Source organism: Podarcis tiliguerta, assembly GCF_965153285.1.
Source record: "Podarcis tiliguerta genome assembly, chromosome: 3".
NCBI lineage: Eukaryota > Metazoa > Chordata > Lepidosauria > Squamata > Lacertidae > Podarcis > Podarcis tiliguerta.
Genome location: NC_139536.1, coordinates 87,445,850 through 87,467,988, shown reverse-complemented (window position 1 = coordinate 87,467,988; position 22,139 = coordinate 87,445,850). Strand labels below are relative to the sequence as shown.

At 44.6% G+C, this 22,139-nt stretch overlaps 1 protein-coding gene across 1 annotated transcript in view; it reads left to right on the top strand.

Moving 5' to 3' along the window:
* The first annotated feature begins 7,937 nt into the window (after positions 1–7,937).
* Positions 7,938–22,139, top strand: part of LRRC1 (leucine rich repeat containing 1) — a 59,587-nt gene continuing 45,385 nt past the window's right edge. The window contains exon 1 of the mRNA XM_083431686.1: positions 7,938–8,312. Within this exon, the coding sequence (XP_083287812.1) occupies positions 8,154–8,312 (159 nt within the window). The 5' untranslated portion in view covers positions 7,938–8,153. The remainder of the gene's footprint in view (positions 8,313–22,139) is intronic.

Sequence of the window (22,139 nt, the reverse complement as noted above, 5' to 3'; positions counted from 1 at the left end):
TTGACTTGAAAGTGCTTAAAAATTGACTCATATGTTTTAACTTATATTTCACAACATGGTTCAAATATTTAAAATGTTTTAACATGTGTCAAAAGAAATATTACAAAATTGTCAGAGTGTCTAAAGGACTGTTAAAGATTATATATTTTTTTAAACTTTGCTGCCATCCTAGTCCCACCTGGGTAGTAAGTCCCATTAAACTTAGTGTAGCTTACTTCTCACTGAATAGACAAGATTAGAATTGCACTGCAATGCTGCAAGCCTATATGCACTTGTGGAGAAATAAATTCATATGAATTCACTAGGACTTCATTCTCAGTATACGTGCATAGGATTGCACTGTAAACTAAAGTATTCTTCCAAGTAGTTCAGTAATGTTTGAAGCTACCAGTGCTTGCTGCTCCCATGTGATTCACTCTGGGTTTATGTCCTGCATGATAAACCCAGAATAATATCCTTGGGTGTCTTATAACTTAAAGGTTTGAGCCAACTAAAGTGGCCATCCCCGTTTCAACTGGTGCATCTTAAAAAGAGTGCATAGCTACTCTTCTGATCCGCATAATGCTCTCTTAACATGCTATTAGCAAAGGAAAACAATACTGCAGACTCCCACTACCCCTGGCAACTTACCTTGTAACAACATAATGGGCAAACGCTGATAAGCAGAAAACAGCACGGCAGATTTAAGTGCAGGGTTACATTCCCATAATACTGGAACACTCTGAGAACAATGGGCTATAAATAGTCACACACACACGTTGTACCAACTCGGGCACATTCAAGTCTTTGCTGCGGTGGTACCAAAATTAACACTTGCTTGTTCAAATTTTAAACAAGGTACAGGATGAAATATTGTGGGGCTAACTTTGGCTGGTGCATGAAAGCGCACTTCTCTTGGCATAAAAGTGAACTTAGCCTCATCCGTGCAAAGAAGGCTATTATTCCGCACCTGGATAGCTAGCCTATAAACAGTGCACTGACTTCTCTGTACATCTAACTCAGGGTTTCCCAAATGTTGGTCTGTAGCTTTTTTTTGGACTACAACTTCCATCATCCCTAGCTAGCAGGACCAAGATGATGGGAATTGTAGTCCAAAAACAGCTGGAGACCCAAGTTTGGGAAACACTGATCTAAATAAAGATGTCGTTTTCATCCAAAGGGATGTATGAAACTGGGGGGGGGGGGGGAATGCATTCCTTTTTATTGATATAAATTGAGGCCACTGGTTCCACTATCCTAAAATCACATGCTAGAATAGCTGCATTTGGTTCGGTTTGCCTATTTTATATGCATTTTCTCTCCGCAGTGATGGCCGAATGTAACAGAAACAAATCTCCTAGAGGCCACTGGGGACTGCATCCTGAGAAATGATGTCTAGGACTGCAGCTCCAGGATTGTACAGCGAATCTTGGGAAGAAGTCCTGCTGAACACAGTGGGACCTGCTTCTGAGTAAGCATCCTGATGGAGGACGCTGAATGCTACATTTGATATACAGTTGTTACTAGCTGGTGTGGCAGGAAGCAATAGATACAAAATGTTCTCTCTCCTGCTTTGCAACTGTTAGGCTTTGTTTGCACAAAGGAGTAGCGGGAGATAACTCGCCTCTTGAAAAAGTTACATTTGATGCAAGCTACCTCTCATACTGGAAATCTGAGGACTGTTCAGATACAGTAGGGAAGGTGAGAAGGGTTCTGGCAAGAACTGTAGCCACTTGTAGTCTCACAGGTCCCACACAAAAAGTACAGTAGGAATATTGACTAAACGTGAATTGCAAGGAACTTCTGGTCTTGTCAATCCTGTGCTCCCAAGGATTGAGAGGAAAATGTTCTTGAATGGCAAGGCATTGCTGAAAGGGAGAAGAGTGTGCTTTAGGCAGATACATGGACACCCTTCCTTTAGTTAGAACACAGGAAGTTTTCTTATGCTGGGGAAAAACCATTGGTCTACCCAGTTCAGCCTTTTCCGCACTGACTGACAGCAGCTCTCCCAATTTTCTGACAGCGGTTTCTCTGGAAATTGAACACAGGTCTTTCTGCATGCAAAACAGGTGCTCTAGGATAGTTGCAAAACTGCTACTTACATGTGGGTTAGGAAGCCTTTGCTCTTGCTGCTGCTGCTGCTGTAAATAATAATAAAAATCAGAGCATGACTATGCCATGGAGACTGGTAAAAAAATCTAAGTCTGAATCTATTTTGCAAATGTTGACTGCAGAGCAGATATATTTGTATTACTGATTTTTATAATTTGCAATTAATTTGAGTAATTAATAGGCTGAGTTAAAGGTACCCATGACTATTATATTAAAATATGCATGTGTCTGTTGTAGAAATCCTGATTGTGCTGTCTGGGTCTTTTTAAATACAGGGGCGTGTTTTTTAGAGCACTGCAGGTTCAAAATCAGTTTGGCCAGTGACCACAGCAGGGCTTGGGTGGGGCATGAATATATTTAATGAACGTCTGAAATGTGATGACCTTTAGATCTGACTCTTCACAGACTAGTCAGATTTTGTGAATGTCCAAAAGGTAGAGAGAAAAAGAGAGAGAAGAGAGCAATTAATGTTGACTCTCATCTTCAGCTCCATTCCTATAGCTTCTTACCTGAGACTAAAAAAGGTAAAGGTACCCCTGCCCGTACGGGCCAGTCGTGTCCGACTCTAGGGTTGTGCGCCCATCTCACTTAAGAGGCCAGGGGCCAGTGCTGTCCGGAGACACTTCCGGGTCACGTGGCCAGCGTGATGAAGCTGCTCTGGCGAGCCAGCACCAGCGCAGCACACAGAAACACCGTTTACCTTCCCGCTATAAAGCGGTACCTATTTATCTACTTGCACTTAGGGGTGCTTTCGAACTGCTAGGTGGGCAGGAGCTGGGACTGAAAGACGGGAGCTCACCCCGCCACGGGGATTCGAACCACCGACCATGTGATCGGCAAGTCCTAGGCACTGAGGTTTTACCCACAGCGCCACCCGCATCCCATACCTGAGACTAAACCTGATAGTAATTGTTTCTGAGAAGACATGACAATTAGGATTCCAATATCAAGATGATTGTTAGAATTAACTGGTGTATATCTCCAAAGACATTGCAAAATTCATCTAGGATTGTCAGCCAAAACATGCAGAATATGAATATTTACCCATTTTTGGAATATTCATTGCAACACTGCAGGCAATAAAAGGTCTATACCCTGAGTCCAACTCTTTGAAATGCCACCATGTGTGGACTCAGTCTCAAATCAACAGCTGATGTCTTGAGCAACATCTGCATGTGTTTCATGGGCTGCATTCAATTGCATTCCAGAAAATTTTGAGGCAGAGGCCCCATCCCCACTTTTGACAAATAACTATGAGTTTTATTAATTTATTGCTTCTTGTTGACTGGTCAAATTTTAAAGCTCCCTCTCTATATTATGTCACTGGCTTTATATAACAAACAAGCTCAGCATTCCTCGCATGCCTTTCAGGAGAGAAGAAAGGAGTTCTTCTAACAATTTTCCACAAAGGGCAGGTGATGGCTTAGATTATGCCCATTCCTCTCCCACAGCTTTCAGATAGCAAGCTGAGAATTGGGCTGCCTCATTTTATCTATAAGGAGATCAGTTCAGTCTCTAGGGATTTGTGACTGAGTTTTGTGTTTGTTTTTGTTTTTCAGGACTTGGAGGAACACAAAAACAATCCTACTGGGGAATTTTTTTGCTTCTTTCCTTTTATTATTCCTTACATTTTTCAATGCATGCATTGCTAGAAATATAAAGAAGATACAGAACTTTATCTTGGTTAATTGAAACTAATAAAAATTTTACTGGTACTGCAATTCAAAGCACACCCCATGGAACTCAGGGAGATTTATAGTGCAATCTTGTACATGTACACTCAGAAGTGAGCTCAACTGAATTCATCATAACTTACCCCCAGAAAATTGTGTATAGGATTTCAGCCTTACTTTTGGATAAATAACTCTAGGGACATGTCAAGGGTAGGAAATGGGTGCATCAAGGGCAAGGTAAAGGTAAAGGTACCCCTGCCCGTACGGGCCAGTCTTGACAGACTCTAGGGTTGTGCGCCCATCTCACTCAAGAGGCGGGGGGCCAGCGCTGTACAAAGACACTTCCGGGCTACGTGGCCAGCGTGACATCGCTGCTCTGGCGAGCCAGAGCCACACACGGAACGCCGTTTACCTTCCCGCTAGTAAGTGGTCCCTATTTATCTACTTGCCCCCGGGGGTGCTTTCGAACTGCTAGGTTGGCAGGCGCTGGGACCGAGCAACGGAAGCGCACCCCGCCGCGGGGATTCGAACCACCGACCTTTCGATCGGCAAGCCCTAGGCGCTGAGGCTTTTACCCACAGCGCCACCCGCGTCCCAGGGCAAAGGGAGGAATAAACAAAGCTGCTGTATGTCCTTCCTTCTGAGAATGTGGGCTGACCTAAACTACCTAAAATGTAGATGTACGGTAATTAAATTCACCTAACAGGAGTCAATATAAGCACCAAAAGTGAAGATTAACGCTGTCTGATTCACTCATGCTTCCTGCCACCCAGAAGCAATTAGGATGCAGCTTAATTTACAGAGGAGATGTGCCCAAGCAGTGGTGTCTTGTCCCCTCTGGGAATGGTGGAGCAGAATGCAAGGAGCCTCATTCTCTATCTACTTATCCTTCAGGGTCCTCTTCCTTATTCCTTTTGGGCAACTTCTCCCTTAACTTCCATATGCAGTCCTCAGCCATCCCCCAGATGAACTGACAGCGTTCATTTCCCTCATATTTGCTAGACGGCAAAGCTGTTTACTTTCCTTAGCAGCGGAATGTTCCATGCCATCATGTCATTTTAGCTGTTCGTTGGCAGAGACTCGTTACATGCAATACGATATAGACATAGACACTTCTGCAATGAGTCAGTGCGTTGCAGCTAACCTGGTGCAATCGCACTGCACAAGGCCTTGCATGAGTCATATGACAATGTGATAGCGGAGGATGAAGGCATGCCTGCACTAATCCTAATCCCAGCCACATTATTAGGACCTAGAAGCCCCCTGTGCAACACTTTGACAACAGACATGAGTTTCAAGGTCTGTAGCTCAAACAGACTATGAGGTGTTGATGAGCTTCTGCCAACGCAATTGCTTTCCTTTGAAGGACCTCATTAAGACAGGTCTGTGAGTACTTCCAGATATGGGAAGCTCTGGCTATCATATCACCAACACAGGATGCTGACTAAGAAATACCTTGAAAAAGAGGTGCATGCGAATTAGATATGCAACAAATCAGATTTTGAGAGGGACGGTATGTGTTCTTTAGATATGTATGGTACAAGCACGTAACAGACAGTGATCCTGCTTCAATTCCTTCAAAGAGGGTGTGTAGAGGGTGTGTGCTGTAGCTGCTTATGCCTTGGACTTGGACTGGAGAAGGTAAAAGGTAAAGGTACCCCTGACCGTTAGGTCCAGTCACGGGCGACTCTGGGGTTGCGGCACTCATCTCGCTTTATTGGCCGAGGGAGCCGACGTTTGTCCGCAGACAGCTTTTCCGGGTCATGTGGCCAGCATGACTAAGCCGCTTCTGGCGAAACCAGAGCAGCACACAGAAACGCCGTTTACCTTCCTGCCGGAGTGGTACCTATTTAACTACTTGCACTTTTGGTGTGCTTTCAAACTGCTAGGTGGGCAGGAGCAGGGACCAAACAATGAGAGCTCATCCTGGCGCAGGGATTCGAACCACGACCTTCTGATCGGCAAGCCCTAGGCTCTGTGTTTTAGACCACAGCACCACCCGCATCCCATCAGACTGGAGAAACTCAAGTTCAAATCCCTATTCAATTGCAAAGCTTATTTGGTGATGTTAGTCTGGTCATGGAATGAAGATTATATCTATGGCAAGAGAGTTGAAAAATATTTTTTCTTTGACGGGTTTTTTTATTTTAAGTATTGTTAATGTGAAGAGTGTGAAAGTTGGGAGGCGGAGTCGGGAGTTTTGGGCAAGACAGCTTGTGTTCTGTAATTATGCATATTTGCTAGGGAGGTGGGGATGGTGTTGCATTTCTAAATACATGTAGGGACTCAGACTTGTGTAGGAGCAACACCATCTTTCCTAGAAACCTGTCTCTTTAATTCTGTGTGAGCACTGAGGTACTTTTACTATGTTTCTTCTGGCTAGTGGGGTTTTAATTTTTTCCTACCAAGCCTGGACATAATTGGTGGCCCCTTGGTCTCAGCCTAACCCACCTGGATGAAGTGGCACTCCAGATGTGGCCCTGCTGGCTGCTGCTGACAACTGGAGTGCCTTAGGCTCCTCATCTATGAGAAAGGAAAAAGCAAGTCTCAGGGCAGGGCGGCTCTCCTTTGTGCAACTTAATTCCAAGTACGGTTGGCAGAGAAGGGTGCTGCGCCTTGCAGAATGCATTTGATTCCCTGACTTTGAGTGTGGAGGGGGCTGGCTGGGATGCCATGTGAGTGGAATCCAGTGGCGAAATTTTTATTTCGCAGGGGAACACTTAGGGCCAGAGGCACCAGCCTGCGAGGACGATGGTGGTGGTGGTGGGGAGGCAATGTTGTTAGCATGTGACATTGCAGGTGTCAGCATCACACCTCCCTCCCTAAGCCGGGCAGAAGCATCCTAGACTTGGGGAAGGAGGTGCCACACTTTAACACACTAATGTACTGGGACTATTTAGAGAACTAGCCTAGTCCCCTTAGTCCACATGCCACTGGTGGAATCTTTCTCCACAAAAGAGGAATCACAGAAGCAGGGAAGCCGGATTTAGGTTTGATGAGGCCCTAAGCTACTGAAGGTAATGGAGCCCTTTATATGTCCAGCTGTCCTTTGTCAACAACAAATTGTTGCTGTTTTTTGTGTTGATTATATGCTATATGGTAATTTACGGACCTAATAGGTATGTAAAGCCATTTGCACATAACAAATAGGAGCCTACACAACACAAAGCACTGTTGCTGTATGTAGGTTTTATTTTATTTGTTTATCTTATATTTTGGAAATGTACAGCAAGTTTTCCCCCACTTTAAATTATTTGGCCCCCCCCCCCAAGAGAGTGGGGCCCTAAGCTATATAGCTTGTTTAGCTTACAGGTAAATCCGGCACTGGATGGAAGGGACCACGAGGGTCATCTAGTCCAACCTCCTGCAATGCAGGAATCTTCTGCCCAACATGGAGCTCAAAACCCACGACCCTGACATTAAGAGTCTCCTGCTCTATCGACTAAGCTACCCCTGGCCAGGAAACTTTGGGAGAAGCGGGGGGTGGGAATCATTCCCTCTTCTTTTTGCCACCCTTCCTCCCCGTCCCCTGGAATTTCTCTCCGCAGCCGACGGAGGCGAGGGGCTTGTTCTTTCTCCCTTCTCCCTTGCTTGGGTGTCGCACGCACCACCTCGGGGTCAGATCCCAGAGTCCCAGCGAGGGAGAGGGGGAGGGACCAGCGGCTGGTGATGTCAGCTTGGGAAGAGCGAGGGAGGGAGAGGAGGGAGAGGGAGAGCGCGACGGAGGAAGGGAAGGAGGGAGGGAGCCAGAGCGCAGAGCCAGCGAGTGTTCCGGGTCAGGCGCAGGAATGAAGAAAGGTGCTGCTGCTGCTGCCTCTGCAGCCTGAGCGACGAGCGAGCCGGGCTCCTTGGAGAACTGGGGGACACTGATTGGACAGCGGAGGCCCAATAAGAGACAAAAGCAGCAGGAAGGTTTTCTGTTTCTTTTCTTTTCTGCGCGTAGTAGTCTGGAGCGGCAGGAAAGAGTTTTCTCCTGTCCCAGGCGAATGTTTGCAGGAGCTGCCGCCGCCTCCTCCTCCTCCTCCTCCGGGACTTGCTGAGGAGAGGAGAAGGCGAGGGCGGCCTCGAAGGCGGCGGCTTGCAGACCAGCGAAGGCGACGTGCCTGGGGAGCCGGCGTCGGCGGCGAGGGTTGCTAAGGGCCGGGTTTGGAGCCGCCCCCCTCCGCGCTCCTCTCCTCTCCTCTCTCTCCCGGCGCGCGCTCGCTGGCTGAGGGCGAAAGAAGCCTCGCGCTCGCGCGCCTGGCGCTGGAACTGGAAGCCGAGCCGGGCAGGGGGCCGCGGGGAGGCTGAGGCGCTGCCCCGAGTGGCCGCGCGAGCCTCGCGCAGCTTGCCGAGGGTTGGGCTGCGGGAGGCAGGCAGAGGGTTGCCGCCGCCGCCGCCTTTGCTGCTATGTTTCATTGCATCCCGCTGTGGCGGTGCAACCGTCATGTGGAGATTATCGACAAGCGCCACTGCTCGCTGGCCGCCGTGCCCGAGGAAATCTACCGCTACAGCCGCAGCCTCGAAGAGCTCCTGCTCGACGCCAACCAGCTCCGAGAGCTGCCGAAGGTGAGCTAGAGAGGGGGCGAAGAGACGGCGGGGCCGCCGTTGGGGTGTGTGTGTGCGTGTGTGTGAGTGTGTGTGAGAGAGAGAGAGAGGGGAGAGATTCATTTTCGCAGGTGGGTCAGGAGTTGAGCGCCGCTCTCGCCTCTCCCCGACCCTAAAGGTGAAAGAGTCCGCGAGAGGTTTCTTCACCTCGGCTGGGACTGGGAGCAACCATTAGCAGCAGTGGGGGGGGGGGGGGGTTGGCCCATTGAAATCAGTGCCGTTTCTCAAACTTCTGAACTTCGCGGCGGGGGGGGGGGGGGAGTTCCGCTCTTAGTGCTCTTCTTGAGCCACCTACCAGCGCGGGTGACTGGTTTACTCGGAAGGAGTGTGTCGTGACCCCGTTCTCACGACGGCATCAATACATTCCGACGGTGGTCTCTTTGGCGCATGGGCTTCTGTCAGAGCGCGCTAGCAAAAGCCCCCGCCCCCCACCGCTCGCTAGTTTGGGATGGACAAGAGGAGAAAGTGTGGGGGGAGGAGCTAGCTAGGTAGGGAAAGGGACCTGAAAAACAGCTGTCTCTGCCTGGGCGCCAGCCTTCCTTGCCAACACAGCCCTAAGTCTCAAGTCTTGCAAGACCTGCTTTTCCATTTGTGTGACGGCCTGTTTGCCTTGTTTAAAAAAACAAAAACTGTCCTGCTTCACAGCCAGGTAGGAATGAGATTTTAGAATAGCATCTTGTCAGGAAAGAATAAATGAGGAGCAAACAAACTTGGGACCCAAGATATAGGAGAATAGTGAAAGTGGTACTGGGCTCTTGTTAGGTAGCCCCTGTCTTCCTGATGTAAATTAACTTCTGGATTTTTTTCCACTGGGTAATGTAGTGCTGGAACTAACCTTCCATTTTCAGGTATTACTGTGGAGATGGGAATTGTGGTATTGTGTTCAATTAATGTGGTCATGAGGGTGGCCGCTTATAGGAACTGGCCCATGCTCAGGTTCACCATGGAAAATAGAACATTTGGATTTACAATGAGATGGAGAAGACCATGTGAACTATCCCCTTTACACAGGAACTATTGCAAACATTGTTTTATAAATTTCTAGTTTCCTGCTGTGTTAGTTTTTTTTTTTTTTTTTGGAGGGGGGTTGTGTTAGCCTTTTGTTAGCCTGTCCAAATAAAAAGGTTCTGAGTGGGTTATTTTATATTTTAAAAACACGCACGGTACAAATAAAGCAGACCCTGTGACTAAAACTTAACCACGTCAGCTCAAATTACCTTGCATCTCTTCTGAAATACTTGGGGTAAGTCTGTAGTGAGGCCTCATTATAAGTGAGTGATATAATCCATAGATGCAGCAATGGTATTGATATGTGCTGCTTTTACCAGTGGTTCTGAAAAGGGTCTTTAGATGGATTTAAAATATGGGCAGAAAGCATTTTTATGGCCTCAAGTAAGTCTCCTTCTGCCACTCTTCCCCCCCCCCTTAATGTACCAGTAGATACTTCCCCTTTCACTGTACAAGTTTATGAATCAAGTACCACCACATCTACATTTGTGGTGGTGAACAGCCTGTGGTACTGACTGGCTGAGTTGCTGTGGTTTCTTGGGGAACTAAGCCCTTTGCAGTCCAGTTTCTGTGAGGGAAGAGAAGGTTTTTGGTATGCCTAGATTAAAGTGGAAACACAGGGTATGTCTGAGAACTTGGGATACAGGGAAGCTAAGTGACAAGCTGCACAGAGGACAGAGGCTGAAATAGAAGGACAGAACAGGCAAGGACCTGAGAGAGTAACTTGAAAGAAGCATGGGTGGAGAATTCAGCTTGAGGAAAGCTGCCGCTTGCTGTTTTAGCTACTGGATTTTGGTAAAAGTTTCCATGTGATGTGATGTACAGGCATGTCTGCTGGATCAGCATGCATGACACTTGGAGAAAACATCACCCTTATCTAGCTCTGGTCATGCTTAAGAACCCTCCCCACCATTTATGCATGGGTAGTTGTGTCAAAATACTAATGAGCATTTCAATGTGCATATGAATCTGCATCCCACTGGAAACAATATAATGAAGACAGGTGTGTATTCTGAGCCACATTTGGTTTATAGCAATGGTTCCTGATTCTATAAGACAGGGATGGGATACAGCTGGACTTTCAGGTCCCATTATCCCTGACCGTTGGCTGCACTGGCTGCTGCTGCAAGTTGGAGTCCAGCAATATCTAGGTAATTCCAACATCTCTGCTGTAAGAGATGCGGAAGTCTGCTTTTCCATATTGAACTTTTTAGCTGCTTAGGAGTGCAAGCCTGGAGTGCATCCTTTGGTTCAAGTAGCTACTAGAATGGAGCAGAATCATCGCTTTTGGTAGGTAGGCCACTTTTGAAGAAGAAAGACTGAGAATTAATCAATTCTCAATTTATAGGATGAGTGTTGTTTGTTTCCTTTTGCTATTTTCACTTAGAACCCGTACCCTAGGGGCAAAGGACTTTAGCACCTATAAATTGTCAGAGGACTTGAAGTATTCTGTGTGATGATTCATTCCATCTAGGATATAAGGAACTGTCTTGAATTAAATCAGGTTAGCTGAATTCCGTGGGAATGATATATACAATATACTACTTCACTGCCTGTGCATTGATTTGGAATCAAACATTCTGTAATAAGAAGACCTATCAACTCTCTCTAGTACTGGCTTTTCAAAATCTTAGAAAATGGTATTCTCAGTGCTTCCCCCCAGGGGGTACTTAAGGGTACACAGTACCAGCACCTCTTTTTTGGTTGTTAAAAAATGTGGCACTTACTGTAAGAACTTCATGGTGCGTACCGGCACCTATTTTTCTAGAAAAATAGGTATTTCCTAGTCCTGCTCTCTGATATTATTTTACTGGAGGTCACATTGCTCTTTCACTGAGCTATGTCTCTGCCATATTCAGTTTGTGCTTCCCCTCTGGAAAGGGAACTTCATTAGAAAAACTATTCTTCTTAGATTGCCTTCTTCCAGGATTGAAAGGCACAGCTTCATGGGTGCAGACCTTTGTGCGAGTCATATGCCAAATCACTGAGCCATACTGTGTGTGTGTTTGTAGCTGCTTCATGCTCAAATATCATGCTGCGGTCTGTCAGTTTGTTTGTCTGGGTAAAGTCATTGAACCCGACAACATGCTTCTTAAAAGTGATAAACATGTTTGTCTTTCCATTCTTGAACTTTTCCTTTAAGAAATACAATACCTTCAGCTCCTATATTTGGTCTTCTAAAGAACTAACCTTATTTCTATTGTACTCTCAGTTTACAGTGACTCTTCTCAGAGCAAAACATGGTTAAGAAAGTATAACTGGTTTGAAGTGGATGTCTAAACTAGGGTGGGGGGAAGGCTTATGAGTGATCACCAAACCAGAATAAGAAGCTATGGTTTGAAGTTGTTTTCAAACCATGGTTTTTGCCAACTCTGATTCAAGCCCCCTTCAGAAGTTACTTGGGTGAAAGGGGCTGTATGAGTAGTAGGCACAGCAAGGCCGGACTACTGCCCCCCCAAGTCACATTGCTATCTGCCCACACACCCCTCTATCCATGCATTGTGTGGATGTCTTCATGGGGAAAACCTGTCTACACACACAGGCACTCACTCATTCTGTGATCCTGATCAGGCAGGGTCTAGTCCTGCTCACAGTAGACATTGAAGCTCCTCCACATGCAGCTGCTGGGTGACCTTGGGCCAGTCACACTTCTCTGAAGTCTCTCAGCCCCACTCACCTCACAGAGTGTTTGTTGTGGGGGAGGAAGGGAAAGGGAAAGGAGATTGTTAGCAGCTTTGAGACTCCTTCAGGTAGTAATAAAGCGGGATATCAAATCCAAAACTCTTCTTCTTCTTCTTCTCTTGATGGGCATGACTAACTTAGGTTTGTTGCTTTCAGTGGGTCTACTCTGAGTAGGACTTAGTTGTGTGTGGCCCATAGGGTTTCTGAATGTGTGCAAGCCTTTGTGCGTAGACACTGACTCCCCCTACGCAGACATCAACATGCAGAGCCTGAGGCTGTTTTTAATGTGAGGAGCCCACTTCAGATGAGTATGACATGAAGGGACTTTGGTGTGATGTCCGCATGAGCAAAGGAGTTAGTCATCACTCTTTTTGCAGAGATGCTGCATCCTGGTCAGGGGAGTGAACTTTTTGTATGTTTATGCTTCTAGTCTATAGTTACCACAAAGTGTGGCTTGGTGTGTTTTCTGAATTCAACAAAAGTGTTTCATTCATTCATTAATTTGTTCATTCATTCATTCATTCATTCATTTTCATCTGTCCTTGCAAGAGCAATGCCCAGTGATGTATGGTTAGTAACATGTCAGATCCAGGAAGTGTTTCTAGGGCTTGAACCCAGGTCACATTCCAGCATTCCACTTGCTTCTCCCCACAGCCAAAGAAAAATAACCACCAGCTGGTAAATAAAGGTTGCATTTTATCTGCGGCCCTTGCTTCCGTTGAAATTGTTTTAGGGAATATTGTTATTTCCAAGGGTCGTAAGGCAGGAACTGGCAGGCTTTAACACTTGAGGGTTCTATTTTGTTTTGTTTTACTGTGGCTCAGCCAGTGGCAACTGCAAAATAGAGGCTTGACTGGGTGGACTTGATTTGAAGAATTAGAACCAAGCTGCCTCTGAGCACATGCTCAGCCTATAAATTTATGATCAGTACCAGAAATGAGCTCACAACGTTTTTCACATGAAGGTCCTACTCTTGATTCTCCTCCCGACCCCTGAACTTTCATTTTCATAAACCTAGTTGGGCATGGGGGTTGGGAGAGCTTTTTGCTGACCCCTGTTTTGAGCTGCTTTGAGTAGTCCATAGGTATTAAGAAGGGAAGGATAGATATTTCTATGTAAACAAAAGAAATGTGGTTCCATTAAAATAAAGCCAAACCTTTTATTTACAGGCACTGTGATGATATCTATCTATCTATCTATCTATCTATCTATCTATCTATCTATCATCTCACACCTCTGCCAATACCTCTCTCTGGTCTAAATAACATTTTGTGCAGTTTACCAAACATCTGAGTGTACATATTTTCATTTTTATGGTCTTTGTTTTGCACCTTCCTGTATTTATTATTATTTATTGAATTTTATATCCTGCCCTTCTTCCCGAAGGAGCCCAGGGTTACCCACAATTTAAAAATGAAGATATTTTTTAAAAACCCCCACTACAATTAAAAGCACTCTAAAACCAGTAAGTCTGAAACATTCTAAAAGCATAGAGTTAAAAATATTGATTCCACTCAGTGGTCTCAGTGTTTCCAGGAACAGTATTCTTTAGCTATCAAATGCCTGGGTAAAGAGGAATGTTTTCAAGTTTCTCCTGAAAGTTACTGATGATAAAGATGGATGCATATTCCTAAGGAGAGCATTCCACAAACAGGGGACCACCACTGAAAAGGCCCCGCAATGAGTGAATACCAACTGAGCACCCATTGCTGACAGCAGCACCAAGGCATCTACTGCTGAGCATACGGTTATCTGACATGGTTGATATCTGGGAAGGTACTCCCTTCACTATATTTTATGCCTTCTTAAATGCATGGGCTACACAGTCTAGCAAGTGACTACCAGGAACACATCTTTGTCTTTCCCAGTTGTTGTCATTGCCAGCAGGATAGCTTACAATCGTGGATTCATAGCTAACAGATTTAACATCAGGTGTAGTTTGGCCCTCAGATCCAATGTCCAGAACTTTGCAATTCCATAGCATAGATATGGTCTTAATAAATACATAAATTGCCCAAGGTGTGAAAACATTGAAAGGCTGCCTAAATTAGCTCTCTGAACATTTGATAACTTGTGCAAATAAGGGGAGGGGGGAATCCAATGTATAGTAGAGACAGAAAACAATAACCCCACATACCTGTCCTGATAGGGGAAAACTTCCAAAGCATAATGGAAATCTCTTTGCCACCCTGATTATGTGTAGGAAGAACAGATCAAGCAACGTGTGGGGGCAATGCAGTGTGCATGTTTTTATAGCTATTTCCTTTCAGGAAATATATAACAGAAGCAGTCTTTTTCAACCTGCTGTCCTTTGGATGTTCTGGTCTACAGCCGCCCCCCCCCCCAGTCCTGACCATTGAGGATTCTGTCTGGGGGCTGATGGAGGCTGGAATCCAAAACAGGTTCTAGAAGGCTGCCTTAGCAGTTTAGTATAAAGAGGAAGGCTAATCACAGTTAGGCAAGAAACAATGTGTTTTCGTTTGCGAGCCTTGAGACTTTAAAGCAATTCATGCCTTTCCCTGAGAGATGACAATATAGGGTGTGTGTGAGAGAGAGAGACAGAAAGAAACTACTGGTAAATGGCATTTGGAGGATTGCTAATACATAATGGAACTGACATTTCCTTATGCTAATAATAATAATAATAATAATAATAGAGTTTCTTTCCACCCAGCAAGTTTTATCGCTGAAGTGGATGGCTTGTTGCCTGAACATTCTCTTTTGAAATATCTAGATTCTCTGGAACAGCAGGTTTTAAGGCATGGCATGGCTTCAAGTCAGCTAAGGTATGCAGGTGATACTGTACCATGAGCAAGGCCAGACATATGTGAAACTGGATAATTGAGGTTCCTGCAATGCTTCCGTATATATTGCTCTTCCTCCAAGGAGCTTGGAACACTACTATTCTAGTAATTCTCCTGTGGTGGAGGAAGGGTTGTCACTGCCCACCTCTCCACTGTCATGAAGTCAGTCTTTCGAAAGGGTACACCTGTGGTGGGCAAGGCATTCTCCCCACTAATGCAATTTGTAGTTAAACAAGCAACTATGTAGGACAAAAAACAAAACAACATAGTTCCGGCTTAGTTCCAGTAGTAGTGGAACTGTGTTATATGCCTTCAGACTGCTCTCTGGACTTGTTGTGTGGACTGTGCATGGCAGCGCTTTTTGGGATGTAAATGTTTCTGACAATACTGCTTGTGTAGTTTCTCAACTATACCCAGGACCCACATGAGAATATCTCGCGTCTCATGCCTTGTTGATGCCTTAACAGTCCCTAACGTTGTTTTCACAGGTGATTAGTCACCTTTTGGCTTCTGTTCTTACAGGATGTTACTGTGTCCTGTTCCCACACTAAATGTGAGGCGATTTACAATTGGTCCTGATTCAGCCATGTGATGGTGTCGATATGAAAGCAAGTTTTCTAGTTAGGGGTTGCAATGAAGTGAGGATAGCGCAAGTTGCTTCAAGGTTTTGCAGACAGTTGTGTGAGAAAACAAAATGCTGGATTAGGTGGTCCGATCCAGTCAACTCTTTTTGTGTTCTTATGATAGCAGCAACATATATATAGGTATTTGAATTATCAGTTTAAAATATGAATTGGTACATCACCTCCTTAAATTTCTTATTTTTTATACTTGTGATGAGGTTTTTTTTTGGTATTTCAAGCTAAACTTGGTTTTTTAAAAATACTTGCAATGTTCTAAAACAAATATGATACTCTAATTCTGATTCAGTTATCTGAATGCCATTGTTTAGATAGCCTGAATTGCAGCGCACTTGCACAAATGGGAGGTAGGAGCAGGCATGGGGTACCCCTGATATATTCAGAGATACAAACCCTACAAAGGCATGGGTGGCTGCAGCAGGGAGGATATTCCATCCAAACATCCTCATGGGTATTGAGCAAGCCCAGTGCCTGTAGAATGCTGACTGAGGGAAAACACCCTGAAAACTGGGTGGGAGGGGAAAAAATGGGATGGAGGGGCTGGAAGAGCAGCATGGAGGAAGAAGCACAGAGCTATAAAGATGCTCGCCTGTTTACTTGCTCTGCATAGCCTTCTGACTGAATTCAAAGGCCTGCCTCAAGCACCCACCCGCCCCTGTTTGCATGTTACTTTTTGTTCCTCTTATTGTAAGTTAATATGATCAGAGTATTTTCATTGTTCCTTGAGGCTCTTCAGACTGCTTAAGTGAAAGAGCACTTGGATTATTAACATGCATTTAAAAAATAATAATAATAAATTGCACTGTAGTGGCTAAATGGGTCTAACAACTTCTTTAATTTTATACTTTTCTGCAGCCTTCTTAAATTTTGGACGCATTGTCAAAAGGAGTGTAAGTGCCTACAGTTTAGACTGCAGGCTGGCCAATGACCCGGCAGTCTCCATCAAGGAACTTTAATCCAAGCCTTTGGGAAGGCTTGATGTTGGGAACCACAGTGGTACCTCGGGTTAAGTACTTAATTCGTTCCAGAGGTCTGTACTTAACCTGAAACTGTTCTTAACCTGAAGCACCACTTTAGCTAATGGGGCCTCGCGCTGCCAGAGCACGATTTCTGTTCTCATCCTTAAGCAAAGTTCTTAATCCGAGGTACTATTTCTGGGTTAGTGGAGTCTGTAACCTGAAGCATATGTAACCCGAGGTACCACTGTACTCAGAGAATTTTTATCACCTGCTTTTGTTTTTAGCATTTACAACCCATCTTTCCTCCAAGTGTCTCAAGTGGTTCTCTCCCTCTTCATTTATATCCTCACAACAACCTTGTGAAGTAGTGTAGGATTTTTATATCTTGCTGACATTTCTGTTTCTTTTATTGTGAACATTTTATAGTGTTCACTGTTTTCTTTCTTTTTGTATGTGACGTATGGTATCGGGTGGCCTCAAAGTTAGGTAAGTAAACTCCATCCTAGGATCCTCCAAAGCAATTTGAAGACACTTGAGGCACACCTCTGATGCTAAGCCAGATAGACAGAAGTGCAGGTCTTCAAAAACCTGACGAAACTCTGGATTTAGCTGTCACGTCATGTCTTTCTTCCCTGTCACAATGTTTTATGACAGCCTTTCCTCTATAAATTTGGAGTGGAAAACCTGGTTTGAAAACGCCTTAAATCAACAGGGCTCAGGCCTGCACTCAGTTACACCCAAGTGCTTCCAGTAACACTTGTTTTCTTGCAATGTGTAGACATACTTTGGCAAAAACCTTATTCTCAACAGTACAATAGGGATTTTCATCTGTCCTTGTAGTGAAACCAATGTGTACGGTACAAGACCCAGCTGGAAAATGTGGGCTTAAATGGTGGATTTAATGAGGGAAGGGATGGGTTGCGAGGATGGGTGGGCGTATAAGGGACACAACAAGAAATGTCCATAGCCCAGTAAGACCAGCTTATGTGAGAATTAGTGGGAGGTTCATTGCATTTTTCCTGTGTGACCCCTGTGTTGAATTCTTCCCTCTCCCAAATAGGTTTGTATGTTTATACAGAACCGCTTAGCATCATGAATTCACATTCTTAGAAAAAATGAAATGCATCCTCTGCCATTATCTCAGGTCATCTCTTAGGAACCATAGGCAGCTCCCTTATACTGTTGGTCCATCTTACTTTGTATTGTTGATACTGACTGGAAGATGCTCTTCAGGGTTTCAGCTAGGGAGTCTCTCCCAACCATACCTGGAGAATCCAGGAGCTTTCGGATGCTTTACCACTGAGCTATCCCCCTTCCCCAAATAGTCCACATACACATTTCTTCTCTTCACATGCTTGCTGCCTCCAGATTTGTGTGGACAACAATGTGTAGATTAGCGGTAGGAAGGGAGTGCAGACCTTTCCTTCTTGGGATGCGACTTGAGATTTCATTCTGTACATCATTAGTATCTCTCTCTCTCTCTCGTTAATCCCAAGTGCTTTAAAAGTAGCTGCAATGAGTGTGGCGTACTTCAGATTTCAACAACTGCTGTAATTACTTAATGCAGAGCACTAACTCAGTAATTGCCCATCTTCACGAAAGCTTTGCAATTAAGGGGGAGGGAAAATATATTTAACAAAATTCATATATTGCTTGTTTTAATAAAACTTCTAAGTAGATTAGAGTAGACACATGTAACTTCTTTGCAATGTTAGAAATTAGCCAGGCACCAGGTGCATTTTGTGACTGGTGTGGGTCCAATTGCAACCACATGGAGATCTCTGGATGCCAGGTTGATGACTGGAGAAAGCAAAATGTCACTTAGAGAAGGACCTGAAACAGTTTCCTTTGAATTTGTTTTATTCTGGATTGCTTTATTTGATGTTTTAATGTGTTGCAAACCACTTTGATGTATTTTCTTTAAAATATAAAGCAGTGTAGAAATGAAAACAACAACAAATCTCATTGCAACCCCCCCCCCAAACCACCTAGACATTCTATTGTGGCAACCATAACCTAGGTCTAAGGTGCCATTTGGCAATTAGATTATATATTTAAGTTTCTAATACTACTTCTACATGTCTGGATAGGCTTGTCCTAAACAAAAATATTTCAAGCAGGCACCAAAAAGAATACAGTGTAGAGGAAGGCAGTTCCTAAGTGTAGATGCAACAGCCTAGAAGCCCAATTTATTGCAAGCTTGGAATGAGTATTATGTGGCACCTGTGGCACAGTAACAGTGCTGCAGATCAAAGTGTTCAAGGGGGCATCCATAGGGTAGGGCAATCCTGCAAGTAAACTGGTCACAATACAGTTTTAAATACAGATAGTGATGCCTAGAATGTGGCCCAGCAACAAATCAGGTTCTATATGCTGATGGGGTCTTGGGAAGCTCCTCATAAAGGGCCAGTGTGGTGTAGTGGTTAAGAGTGGTGGACTCACAATCTGGTGAACCGGGTTTGATTCCCTGCTCCTCCACATGCAGCTGCTGGGTGACCTTGGGCTAGTCACACTTCTTTGAAATCTCTCAGCCCCACTTACCTCACAGAGTTTGTTGTGGGGGAGGAAGGGAAAGGAGAATGTTAGTTGCTTTGAGACACCTTAGGGTAGTGATAAAGCGGGATATCAAATCCAAACTCCCCCTCCTCTTCTTCTTCTTCATTGTAGTAATCTAGTTTCAAAGCCACCACTGCCCAAACTTCTGTGGCCAAGCTCTCCAGGGGTGGTCATAGCTGGTGCAGCTGGTAAAAGGCGCTTCTAGCCACTAGGGCTACCGGGGCCTCCATTGACAGAGCTGGTCCCAGAAGCACCACAGGGCTGGGCTGTGTACCTGCACTAGCCAGTGTTTAGTTGGCTTTGGAGCAAGATTTGTGCGCTCGTCTTCGTCCACCATGCTTCCTTAGTCTGAAGTTCCCCAGAATGCCAAGGAGTCGGCAATTGTGTCGGCTGCCCATTTCATCTTTGCATTGCATAGCGAGAGCAGGGCTTCGACAGAATGGCCAGCTTCCCTCACTGCAAAATCTCCCTGAGCATTCGGGAACACATCAGGTTCCATCAGTCTCAAACTAGGTAGTTCCCTCACTGATAACTTCTGAAGGCTTTTTAAAAAACAACAGCAACGGCACAGACCTGTAAAACTCCAAAAAAATATTGTTTCTTAAAGGGAAAGTTTGTACCATTCAATTCACTTTCAGGGGACTATAAGGCAAAGTCAAGGTATTTAATGTTTTCTTTCTTTTGTGCTACATTGTTATGTTGTTCAATTTTGTGGTTGGTTGTGTAAGAATTACTTATACAAAGTGGCAGGCTGGGTTGTTTACATATTCTCCATGGCACTGCTGGTTATAGAAGTAATCTGTCTACATTCTCTCTTCCCCTTTCCCGCTGTTGAGCATGACTATCCGGCTTGCTAGTGTATGCCCCAGTCCTTGTTTCTCTGTTTCCAGTTAAACTGGCCACAGATTCGGTAGCATCCAGTAACAAACTATGATTATAGGTTTCCTCTGCAGCAGCTGGAGGTGAAAGCTTTCTCCCTCTGCTGTGATCTGATGAGTCTCGCAGCAGATGCTCTTTAATCTTCGCTGCTTTTGCTGCTCATTCTACATGTTGTGTGCGTGTGTGGGAGTAAATCTGTGCCCACAAGAAAACAAAGCAAAGCAATGATTTCAGTGCATTACTGAAGTGAGCATGTGGAAGTTAGGTTTTGCAGTAACTCTGAATTGTCTGTGACAGAAGGCCCTCGCTTCTGTTGAGTTGCTTCCCCGTTCCCTCCTCACCCCCGAGTGGGTCTGCAGTAATGTAGACAGGCTCAAAATTGGCCTCTTTGTAGGAGTGTAGGTCACACAGATGAGAAGCTTTTCTGAGCACAGCTGCCACGACTAGACTGGCGATGTCAGAGGGAAGTGCCAGCATTTGGTGAGAGTTCAGTCATTCTGCTCACTCTACCTCTTGTCTACCTTTTCAATCGTCTTATTTTGCTAACCCTGTTAGACTTGAGATCACCTGCCAGATCTCAAGTGAGTGAGCCACGCCCAGATTTTATGGATGTTTTGGTTTCAGCATGATCCTGCAAAGGTTTGCACTCTTTAATGCCTCCTCTACCTCTGTTGTCTAACCTGTGTTACTAATTACGAAATACCATTCTGTGAAAGAGTACAAATTGAACAAGGCATCTATTAAAGTCTTAGAAGCATTAAAAGATAAGGCGGCCAGCTTTTTTGTATTATATGGCTTGGTTGTTTGCCACTCTGCACTTCTTTTGGAGAAAGAATGAGACAGAAATTTAGGGGGGGGGGGACACAGTGAGAACCATGCTTATAACACTTGCCATGTGTTAAAAAACAAAAAACAGCTAAGGTGTTAAATCTGCAATTTCTGTGAGATGGTGTTTACACCCTTGTTTGTTGGCAAAACTGTCTACATGTGTACAATTAAGTAAGAAAGGACTACTGTTAATTGCTCTATGTGGCATCTATTACCGGCAGTGATAAGCTACTGAAAGTAAAAGGTCATGATATAGCTGGTGTGATTTCCCCCCTCCACCGCACTGGCACATAGCATTTTCAGATGCTTCCACTGGTACATAGAAAATCACCAGGCTGCATGAGGTAGCTGCTGTACACTATCTGTCTACCATGAAATAACAGCTGCAGTGAGGGTGATTTGAAAGTGATCCCCATTTGGTATCAGTAATGTTTAGACTGGCTAGTGGGCAGCCCTTGATTAGTATGCTTTAGTTCAATTTTACGTGATCGGGAATGACTGAAAAATGTTAAGAACAGCTATAAAAATATTTATATCCTGCTAAATCATAAAGAAAACATCGAAACAGTTCACAGCAACTTTACATAAAACCAATACTATAAATTCCATGTAATGTTTTTGAAATCAGAGAACTATTGTGGAAAGGTGTTTTTTTGTTGCCAATTAATTTTTATTGAATTGTACAAACTTTTAAACAAATCAACATCAAATTTAACATCAAACCATTTAAAAGTTGTATTCTTAAGTGCCTAAAAATGCCTGATGAAATAGAAAAGCTTTCAGCAGGCATTTCAGAGTTGGAACAGAAGGAGCCTGTTGCCTCCCTATCGGCAGAGTGTTCTGCAGGACTGTGTTTATGAAACTAAAGGCTAGGTTGCTTGTTGTTGTCAAATGAGCCTCACCTACTTGGCTAATGACCAAGGATGCACCAGCAGATAATCTCAGTGATTTTGTTAGAGAGTGTGTGCAGAGGGTGAGTAAGTGATCCTTGCAGGGTGACCCTGTGCATCCTTTCTTAATGCACCACAGCAGCAGATTTGTGTTGTGTGGCTGGAAAAACCCTAGGCACCTTGAAAATTGCTCCTGGTGCTTGAGGAATTTGAAATATTTTCCCTTGATTCTGTGCTGGGCTGCCTCCTAAAACAGCAACTCCACTCCCCGCCAGGTTGGTGTTTGGATGTTTTGTATGGGGTTTGGTCCCATTTATGTTAAACAACAAAACAAAGGGCTGTTCCTGTTTCTGTGACTACATCTTTTAAATGGATGGATGTCCAATACAAATTGTGGGAGGGAGGGGCAAATGCTCAACTTTTTCAGTTCTCAGCTATTGGCTAAAAGCTCATGCACTCATTAAAACTGAGGTGACTTAAAAGCGGATGACAGATCTGGTTCTCCTTCTTCAAGAAAACTGCTGCATTAATCACAGAGGTG